General features: G+C 39.5%; 1 protein-coding gene across 2 annotated transcripts; it reads left to right on the top strand.

The window, feature by feature from the left end:
* The first annotated feature begins 483 nt into the window (after positions 1 to 483).
* On the top strand, positions 484 to 10,791 carry LOC127879498 (uncharacterized). Of its 2 annotated transcripts, none has more exons than XM_052426353.1 (2): positions 484 to 1,554; positions 9,249 to 10,791. In XM_052426353.1, exons 1-2 carry the CDS (start codon positions 488 to 490, stop codon positions 10,369 to 10,371), a joined length of 2,190 nt encoding a protein of 729 aa, XP_052282313.1. In that variant the 5' UTR covers positions 484 to 487; the 3' UTR covers positions 10,372 to 10,791. The 2 variants fall into 2 exon arrangements, with proteins under 2 accessions (XP_052282313.1, XP_052282312.1); XM_052426352.1 differs by lacking the exon at positions 9,249 to 10,791 and adding an exon at positions 5,402 to 6,916.
* The last annotated feature ends 421 nt before the right edge of the window (positions 10,792 to 11,212 follow it).

The raw sequence follows: 11,212 nt of genomic DNA on the forward strand, positions 1-11,212 counted from the left end.
TTCATTCACTCCTGTACCACTACTTAAATACAAAGGCGAAATTGCCACAACCCCAAGGGACAAGGCTCAATTTTTGGTACGACATTTCCAATCTGTCTCCAGTGACTCAAACCTTCCCGTTGAAACTCTGAATTATCAAAAGCGGTTTGAGACTGAGCACCGAAATATTTTAAATGAGCCTGGGGATAATAGCACGCCTCTCAATTTACCTTTCACTATTACAGAATTATTAAGTGCCATTAACAGCAGGAGCAACACCGCCACGGGGCCTGACAAAATAGCATATTTAATGTTTAAAAATATGCCAGCCATAACTCTAAAAATCTGGCTTAACCTATTCAATCAGGTGTATAGGACAGGCAGGATACCACCCGAGTGGAAGCAGGCCACAGTGATTCCAATTCCTAAACCTGGTAAAGACAAAAATGATCCAAACTCATATCGACCAATAAGTCTAACATCACATGCAGGTAAACTACTAGAAATAATGGTCAAAAATAGATTAGAACACTTATTGGAATCAAATAACATACTAAACCCCTTCCAGTCTGGCTTTAGGAAGGGGCGATCTACTCTTGATCAGCTAGCTAGATTACAACATGATATTCTTTCTGCAAAAAATCAAGGGCAATCAGTATTAGCAATTTTTTTGGACCTTCAGGCTGCCTTTGATTTAACATGGACCTTCGGCATACTAAAAAAGCTAGCTGACTATGGAATCACTGGATACTGTTTCCACTACCTCAGAGCATTCCTAGAGGGCCGTAAAATCCAGGTCAGGGTCGATGGGGAGTTATCAGAGGTAGCCATAACTGATCGCGGAACCCCTCAGGGGTCCGTAATATCCCCAACTCTGTTCTCCCTCATCGTAAACGGTCTACCTGATGCCGTAAAAGACTCAGGAATGGTTATCTCCCAGTTTGCCGATGACTCAGGCACTTGGTTAAAGGGGTCTAACATGTTACGCCTGCAAAAGAGGGCTCAAGCAGGCTTAGACTCCATATGGAAATGGGCAATTAAATGGGGATTCAAAATTTCTCCAACCAAAACAGTAGGAGTACTATTTGGCGAACAATTTCAGCACTCTTTGGACTTAAATTTAGGCGGCACCAAAATTATCTTTGAAAAAGTGGTGAAATTTCTAGGTATGTACCTAGATAAACAGTTAACTTTTACTCACCACTTTAAATATTTGGCAGAAAGGTGCGAAAGGGACCTAAATTTAATGAGAATGTTAAGAGGCACAGGTTTCGGATCAGATAAAAATAGCCTCTTAACACTCTACAAGTCCCTTATACGTCCAAAGCTAGATTATGGAGCCCAAATCTATGCATGTGCTAAGCCAAACGCCCTAAAAATGGTTGATGCCATTCAACACAAGGCCCTAAGGATAGCTCTGAGAGCCCTAAACTGTACACCGGGTGCACTGCTAGAGGAGGAGGCCGGTGTGTTACCTCTTGACTTGCGTAGAAAACAACAGTCCCTCAATTTCTGGGCCAGGGTTAAGTCTCGGCATGGTTCAAACCCCGTAAACAAACTTGTCGGGACTGGCACCTTCGTCAAGGGGAAAATACTTAAGCGTAAGCATGTCGCCCTACCTTTTTGTGCGAGTATTAGGACCCTGGTTGAGGATGCCGGTCTCGACAAGGTACATGTAGCAGACCTGAGGCCCTCCAAGGCCCCCCCCTGGACGCTTGGACCCATTGATGTTGACCTATCACTCTCTAATAAAATAACGAAAACTGACTTGCCACAACTCATCAAGTCAGAAGCTCTCTTTCTTATAGATAATATGTATGCTGAGCATCTAAAAATCTACACTGACGGCTCCAAATGCCCTAACTCTGGTTTGGTAGCCAACTCTTTTGTAATCCCTTCAAAAAACATTAGTAAAACGCACAGGCTCAGCAACAATCTCTCTATTTTTACAGCAGAACTTTTGGCAATTAAATTCTTTCTGTGCTGGATATTGGTCAATAAACCTACTAAAACTGCTATTTTATCAGACTCAATGTCATCTCTTGAGTCCATAAAAAACAGAAATAGCAGATCTAGGCCTGATATTTTAGCTAGCATTTTGGAACTTCATCAACAGTGCCTAGATAAATCTTTAAAGGTCACATTAGTATGGTGTCCAGCACATGTCAACATCAGTGGGAATGAACAGGCCGACAGGGGGGCCAAAGAGGGCCTCTTGAGGGGGGCCGTAGATGTTGGGGAACCCCTGGCACCTTCTGAGATCTACTCCCTGACAAAGAAATTTGTTTTGGGCGAGTGGAATCTCCGGACCGACAATTTGTCTTCCCGTCGACATACTTTTACTAGACCTGCGAAAACCCTCAGGCCGCCTGACAGATACTCAGCAAGCATTGTGCTTGACAGAGCCATCACGCGCCTGAGGATGGGAACCACCCTATTACCCGGTGGCGCAGGAAAGTATGTCCTCGGTATAGACCCTGCATGTCCTAGGTGTCAGGAACCTCTCACTGCGCCCCACATGCTGCTACACTGTCCTAACCATAAGGCGCAGAGGGACCACCTCGAAGCTGCATTGCACTCCCATGGACTAGTTTTTAACCTTACCAACGTGCTAGACCCCAAGGGAGCAGCTAGGGGCCCGGTCTTCTCTGCCCTCGCCAAATACTTACTAGATTGTCAGATAACTGACAAAATCTAGGTCATTGGGGGAGGGAGAGCAGCCAACACCCACCTAATTATACAGTCTTGTGACTGTTTTCTTTTAAAAATGTGTAATCTCTGTACAAACCTGATGTAATCAAATAATTGTGTTGGATTTGTGTCGCTTTTACACAACCTTTATTTTAGTTTTTAATGGGTTTATTGTTCTACCCCGCCCTTTCTAAATCAGGCCAATGGCATTGACCTGGTCTTCTTTATTTTAATTCATTTTTTATTAGAGCATGACGTTAGTCCTCCATTTACATTTTTCAGTCTTTTAATATAATCATATTTTATGGCATTTCTTACTACAAGAAAGGACGAGGCTGTCCAGTAACCTGGGATTGTTGGCTGCATTGCACCCCCTCCCTTCCTCTTTGACACCCCACCCTTTCCCCTTCAAACTCGAAGAACCATGTCGGACTGGAGTGCACGGTGCAGGGCCTTATACCATTATAAACACCTATTTAGCCCTATCTAGGACAAAGTATTGTCGACCTTGTTGAAAGTACTAATCTTGTACCTTGGAGTACATTAAGGATTATTATAACTGCTATCTTGTGTAGCAATTTCCTTATTTTTGTGAAAACTGTTATTTTATATAGCAAATTGCCTTAATTTTATTATTATTGCATTAACTCATGTTAAAATTGCTACTTTAATAGCAAATATCCTAATTTTTATATTAAATTGCTATTTTATATAGCAAATTGCCTCGGTTTTACTGTCTAATTGTCATTTTGGATACCATATAAGGTACTTTAGTATTATTTCCTCCAATGTTATCATCAGTATACTAATAATATTGGATAGATTAGAGCTTTTAGGGTTTATCTTAACGTATCTAGGTAATATTTGGTCTTTTTACCATTTTACATCTTACCATTATCAATTTTCCTTCAATAGTATACAAACTATTTTTCATTTACCGTGCACTCCCTCTGGTCCAGGGGAAACAACCATTGTAGACTTCATCATCACAATTACCTTAGTACAACTGAGTGACACCACCCCTGCTGGCTCTTCTTTTCCCCCACCCACATCGGCCTACACTTCCATAAAATCTCTCCTTCTTTCAACCCTCCAGGGTGGCAACATGTATTTTAAATATATATATGCATATAGTCCTGTACATATTGTAAATAATGTACATCTTGTACAAATTTAGCTGTCTGTCTTATTTTTAACTGTAAAGTACATTGTCTTACCCTTAATTTTTATGTGGCCCTATGAAGGTGACCGTTTGGAGACACGTAAGTTATTGCCCTTAACATATAAGGGTTTATTACTAAACCCACTTTTAAATATTGTTTTAATGCCACTCTGGGGGGATCTCTCTTTCCCATAGCCCAATCCTCTTTAAGTTCCATACAGACAGGGTCTTATGTTGGAGCATTACGGCTATATTCCCTGTCTGCAAGTGTTCAACATTGAGCCACATACATAAACTTGTACTCATTAATTTTTTATCAACTCAATACTCAATTGCAATATTAATATATAATTGAGAGTTACACACTCTATGTGATATCATATATTGTCTTTTTTTCTTTTTTTTCCTTTCCTTCTCATATAATTGCATTTGCACATGCAACTTCACTCTACATTTGAGAGCTGTTAAATCAGGCTCTGTCATCTCTATTAATAAATGTTCTTAGATATAAACATATCTCTCTTATGATTAGATCTTGTTGTTTGGCGTTTAGCTTAAACTTTAAACATACACATAAAAATGGTACTTGACTATGCATGTAAACATATTGTGGCAATGTTCAACCACTTTGTGATCTGGAAAACCCTCAAATATTATTATTTTGTTACACAAACATATTACACATCTGTGTATTCCTTTTTCTATAATTAATATATTAAAATAGTCCTATTTGGATTCAATTTTTAAACCACAGATCACAAAGTCTAAAGACTCCAACAAACCCATTGCAGTATATACTGAACAGTGGGTCTGGTAATGATGCTGCCACATACAACAGTATGTGTGTTTTCACCATCTTTACTTATAAAAATTGGGCTATTCTTTCTCTCTCTCCTCCTTAAAAAACAATACAAAGAATAACATACAATAACAACATCATATGAATGATATAAATTAATAATAAGTACAGTATACTAAAAAACAACTTCATGTTCTTTTGGATTAACTCAATCTTTTTCTTTCATTTATATTTTTGCATATAAACCATTATTGTTTACTTTTTTAAAAGTACAAAGTCAGCCGTGGGAAAATCTATTTTAAAAACGGATTGACCTACTGGCAATCCTTAATAAGAAATTTCGGCCAATCAGCGCCATCGTTGTATAAACGCATCAACCAATTAAAACGCCGCTTTTTAAACCGCGTTAGGCCTATTCACTGTATAGCACTGCGTCTTTTTAACGCTTTATATAAAGGTTATATATTTTTAAACCAATAGATTTTTATTAAGGCACCGCACCAACACTGCAAAGTTTTATATTTATACCAATGGTACAGCCCAGTAAAATCGGGCTGTCCATTTTATGGCCGTTTTCGGCTTTTTATGCAGAGTTCTATGTTAAGCAGTGTGCTCGGGCAATGGTTTTTAACCGAAGTCCCGAGGGTAAATAACCCCAATAGTCAGTCAGGTTGTAGCTTGCGTAGAAAACAACAGTCCCTCAATTTCTGGGCCAGGGTTAATTCTCGGCATGGTTCAAACCCCGTAAACAAACTTGTCGGGACTGGCACCTTCGTCAAGGGGAAAATACTTAAGCGTAAGCATGTCGCCCTACCTTTTGGTGCGAGTATTAGGACCCTGGTTGAGGATGCCGGTCTCGACAAGGTACATGTAGCAGACCTGAGGCCCTCCAAGGCCCCCCCCTGGACGCTTGGACCCATTGATGTTGACCTATCACTCTCTAATAAAATAACGAAAACTGACTTGCCACAACTCATCAAGTCAGAAGCTCTCTTTCTTATAGATAATATGTATGCTGAGCATCTAAAAATCTACACTGACGGCTCCAAATGCCCTAACTCTGGTTTGGTAGCCAACTCTTTTGTAATCCCTTCAAAAAACATTAGTAAAACGCACAGGCTCAGCAACAATCTCTCTATTTTTACAGCAGAACTTTTGGCAATTAAATTCTCTCTGTGCTGGATATTGGTCAATAAACCTACTAAAACTGCTATTTTATCAGACTCAATGTCATCTCTTGAGTCCATAAAAAACAGAAATAGCAGATCTAGGCCTGATATTTTAGCTAGCATTTTGGAACTTCATCAACAGTGCCTAGATAAATCTTTAAAGGTCACATTAGTATGGTGTCCAGCACATGTCAACATCAGTGGGAATGAACAGGCCGACAGGGGGGCCAAAGAGGGCCTCTTGAGGGGGGCCGTAGATGTTGGGGAACCCCTGGCACCTTCTGAGATCTACTCCCTGACAAAGAAATTTGTTTTGGGCGAGTGGAATCTCCGGACCGACAATTTGTCTTCCCGTCGACATACTTTTACTAGACCTGCGAAAACCCTCAGGCCGCCTGACAGATACTCAGCAAGCATTGTGCTTGACAGAGCCATCACGCGCCTGAGGATGGGAACCACCCTATTACCCGGTGGCGCAGGAAAGTATGTCCTCGGTATAGACCCTGCATGTCCTAGGTGTCAGGAACCTCTCACTGCGCCCCACATGCTGCTACACTGTCCTAACCATAAGGCGCAGAGGGACCACCTCGAAGCTGCATTGCACTCCCATGGACTAGTTTTTAACCTTACCAACGTGCTAGACCCCAAGGGAGCAGCTAGGGGCCCGGTCTTCTCTGCCCTCGCCAAATACTTACTAGATTGTCAGATAACTGACAAAATCTAGGTCATTGGGGGAGGGAGAGCAGCCAACACCCACCTAATTATACAGTCTTGTGACTGTTTTCTTTTAAAAATGTGTAATCTCTGCACAAACCTGATGTAATCAAATAATTGTGTTGGATTTGTGTCGCTTTTACACAACCTTTATTTTAGTTTTTAATGGGTTTATTGTTCTACCCCGCCCTTTCTAAATCAGGCCAATGGCATTGACCTGGTCTTCTTTATTTTAATTCATTTTTTATGAGAGCATGACGTTAGTCCTCCATTTACATTTTTCAGTCTTTTAATATAATCATATTTTATGGCATTTCTTACTACAAGAAAGGACGAGGCTGTCCAGTAACCTGGGATTGTTGGCTGCATTGCACCCCCTCCCTTCCTCTTTGACACCCCACCCTTTCCCCTTCAAACTCGAAGAACCATGTCGGACTGGAGTGCACAGTGCAGGGCCTTATACCATTATAAACACCTATTTAGCCCTATCTAGGACAAAGTATTGTCGACCTTGTTGAAAGTACTAATCTTGTACCTTGGAGTACATTAAGGATTATTATAACTGCTATCTTGTGTAGCAATTTCCTTATTTTTGTGAAAACTGTTATTTTATATAGCAAATTGCCTTAATTTTATTATTATTGCATTAACTCATGTTAAAATTGCTACTTTAATAGCAAATATCCTAATTTTTATATTAAATTGCTATTTTATATAGCAAATTGCCTCGGTTTTACTGTCTAATTGTCATTTTGGATACCATATAAGGTACTTTAGTATTATTTCCTCCAATGTTATCATCAGTATACTAATAATATTGGATAGATTAGAGCTTTTAGGGTTTATCTTAACGTATCTAGGTAATATTTGGTCTTTTTACCATTTTACATCTTACCATTATCAATTTTCCTTCAATAGTATACAAACTATTTTTCATTTACCGTGCACTCCCTCTGGTCCAGGGGAAACAACCATTGTAGACTTCATCATCACAATTACCTTAGTACAACTGAGTGACACCACCCCTGCTGGCTCTTCTTTTCCCCCACCCACATCGGCCTACACTTCCATAAAATCTCTCCTTCTTTCAACCCTCCAGGGTGGCAACATGTATTTTAAATATATATATGCATATAGTCCTGTACATATTGTAAATAATGTACATCTTGTACAAATTTAGCTGTCTGTCTTATTTTTAACTGTAAAGTACATTGTCTTACCCTTAATTTTTATGTGGCCCTATGAAGGTGACCGTTTGGAGACACGTAAGTTATTGCCCTTAACATATAAGGGTTTATTACTAAACCCACTTTTAAATATTGTTTTAATGCCACTCTGGGGGGATCTCTCTTTCCCATAGCCCAATCCTCTTTAAGTTCCATACAGACAGGGTCTTATGTTGGAGCATTACGGCTATATTCCCTGTCTGCAAGTGTTCAACATTGAGCCACATACATAAACTTGTACTCATTAATTTTTTATCAACTCAATACTCAATTGCAATATTAATATATAATTGAGAGTTACACACTCTATGTGATATCATATATTGTCTTTTTTTCTTTTTTTTCCTTTCCTTCTCATATAATTGCATTTGCACATGCAACTTCACTCTACATTTGAGAGCTGTTAAATCAGGCTCTGTCATCTCTATTAATAAATGTTCTTAGATATAAACATATCTCTCTTATGATTAGATCTTGTTGTTTGGCGTTTAGCTTAAACTTTAAACATACACATAAAAATGGTACTTGACTATGCATGTAAACATATTGTGGCAATGTTCAACCACTTTGTGATCTGGAAAACCCTCAAATATTATTATTTTGTTACACAAACATATTACACATCTGTGTATTCCTTTTTCTATAATTAATATATTAAAATAGTCCTATTTGGATTCAATTTTTAAACCACAGATCACAAAGTCTAAAGACTCCAACAAACCCATTGCAGTATATACTGAACAGTGGGTCTGGTAATGATGCTGCCACATACAACAGTATGTGTGTTTTCACCATCTTTACTTATAAAAATTGGGCTATTCTTTCTCTCTCTCCTCCTTAAAAAACAATACAAAGAATAACATACAATAACAACATCATATGAATGATATAAATTAATAATAAGTACAGTATACTAAAAAACAACTTCATGTTCTTTTGGATTAACTCAATCTTTTTCTTTCATTTATATTTTTGCATATAAACCATTATTGTTTACTTTTTTAAAAGTACAAAGTCAGCCGTGGGAAAATCTATTTTAAAAACGGATTGACCTACTGGCAATCCTTAATAAGAAATTTCGGCCAATCAGCGCCATCGTTGTATAAACGCATCAACCAATTAAAACGCCGCTTTTTAAACCGCGTTAGGCCTATTCACTGTATAGCACTGCGTCTTTTTAACGCTTTATATAAAGGTTATATATTTTTAAACCAATAGATTTTTATTAAGGCACCGCACCAACACTGCAAAGTTTTATATTTATACCAATGGTACAGCCCAGTAAAATCGGGCTGTCCATTTTATGGCCGTTTTCGGCTTTTTATGCAGAGTTCTATGTTAAGCAGTGTGCTCGGGCAATGGTTTTTAACCGAAGTCCCGAGGGTAAATAACCCCAATAGTCAGTCAGGTTGTAGCTTGCGTAGAAAACAACAGTCCCTCAATTTCTGGGCCAGGGTTAATTCTCGGCATGGTTCAAACCCCGTAAACAAACTTGTCGGGACTGGCACCTTCGTCAAGGGGAAAATACTTAAGCGTAAGCATGTCGCCCTACCTTTTGGTGCGAGTATTAGGACCCTGGTTGAGGATGCCGGTCTCGACAAGGTACATGTAGCAGACCTGAGGCCCTCCAAGGCCCCCCCCTGGACGCTTGGACCCATTGATGTTGACCTATCACTCTCTAATAAAATAACGAAAACTGACTTGCCACAACTCATCAAGTCAGAAGCTCTCTTTCTTATAGATAATATGTATGCTGAGCATCTAAAAATCTACACTGACGGCTCCAAATGCCCTAACTCTGGTTTGGTAGCCAACTCTTTTGTAATCCCTTCAAAAAACATTAGTAAAACGCACAGGCTCAGCAACAATCTCTCTATTTTTACAGCAGAACTTTTGGCAATTAAATTCTCTCTGTGCTGGATATTGGTCAATAAACCTACTAAAACTGCTATTTTATCAGACTCAATGTCATCTCTTGAGTCCATAAAAAACAGAAATAGCAGATCTAGGCCTGATATTTTAGCTAGCATTTTGGAACTTCATCAACAGTGCCTAGATAAATCTTTAAAGGTCACATTAGTATGGTGTCCAGCACATGTCAACATCAGTGGGAATGAACAGGCCGACAGGGGGGCCAAAGAGGGCCTCTTGAGGGGGGCCGTAGATGTTGGGGAACCCCTGGCACCTTCTGAGATCTACTCCCTGACAAAGAAATTTGTTTTGGGCGAGTGGAATCTCCGGACCGACAATTTGTCTTCCCGTCGACATACTTTTACTAGACCTGCGAAAACCCTCAGGCCGCCTGACAGATACTCAGCAAGCATTGTGCTTGACAGAGCCATCACGCGCCTGAGGATGGGAACCACCCTATTACCCGGTGGCGCAGGAAAGTATGTCCTCGGTATAGACCCTGCATGTCCTAGGTGTCAGGAACCTCTCACTGCGCCCCACATGCTGCTACACTGTCCTAACCATAAGGCGCAGAGGGACCACCTCGAAGCTGCATTGCACTCCCATGGACTAGTTTTTAACCTTACCAACGTGCTAGACCCCAAGGGAGCAGCTAGGGGCCCGGTCTTCTCTGCCCTCGCCAAATACTTACTAGATTGTCAGATAACTGACAAAATCTAGGTCATTGGGGGAGGGAGAGCAGCCAACACCCACCTAATTATACAGTCTTGTGACTGTTTTCTTTTAAAAATGTGTAATCTCTGCACAAACCTGATGTAATCAAATAATTGTGTTGGATTTGTGTCGCTTTTACACAACCTTTATTTTAGTTTTTAATGGGTTTATTGTTCTACCCCGCCCTTTCTAAATCAGGCCAATGGCATTGACCTGGTCTTCTTTATTTTAATTCATTTTTTATGAGAGCATGACGTTAGTCCTCCATTTACATTTTTCAGTCTTTTAATATAATCATATTTTATGGCATTTCTTACTACAAGAAAGGACGAGGCTGTCCAGTAACCTGGGATTGTTGGCTGCATTGCACCCCCTCCCTTCCTCTTTGACACCCCACCCTTTCCCCTTCAAACTCGAAGAACCATGTCGGACTGGAGTGCACAGTGCAGGGCCTTATACCATTATAAACACCTATTTAGCCCTATCTAGGACAAAGTATTGTCGACCTTGTTGAAAGTACTAATCTTGTACCTTGGAGTACATTAAGGATTATTATAACTGCTATCTTGTGTAGCAATTTCCTTATTTTTGTGAAAACTGTTATTTTATATAGCAAATTGCCTTAATTTTATTATTATTGCATTAACTCATGTTAAAATTGCTACTTTAATAGCAAATATCCTAATTTTTATATTAAATTGCTATTTTATATAGCAAATTGCCTCGGTTTTACTGTCTAATTGTCATTTTGGATACCATATAAGGTACTTTAGTATTATTTCCTCCAATGTTATCATCAGTATACTAATAATATTGGATAGATTAGAGCTTTTAGGGTTTATCTTAA

The sequence above is a fragment of the Dreissena polymorpha genome, chromosome 4 (genome assembly GCF_020536995.1).
Source record: "Dreissena polymorpha isolate Duluth1 chromosome 4, UMN_Dpol_1.0, whole genome shotgun sequence".
NCBI classification, from domain to species: domain Eukaryota; kingdom Metazoa; phylum Mollusca; class Bivalvia; order Myida; family Dreissenidae; genus Dreissena; species Dreissena polymorpha.

Coding starts and splice junctions, on each gene's coding strand:
- LOC127879498 (XM_052426353.1), top strand. CDS start 488: ATGGTCAAAAATAGATTAGAACACTTATTGGAATCAAATAACATACTA. Junction 1,555..9,248: donor AAACTTGTCGGGACTGGCAC/CTTCGTCAAGGG, acceptor CGGGACTGGCAC/CTTCGTCAAGGGGAAAATAC.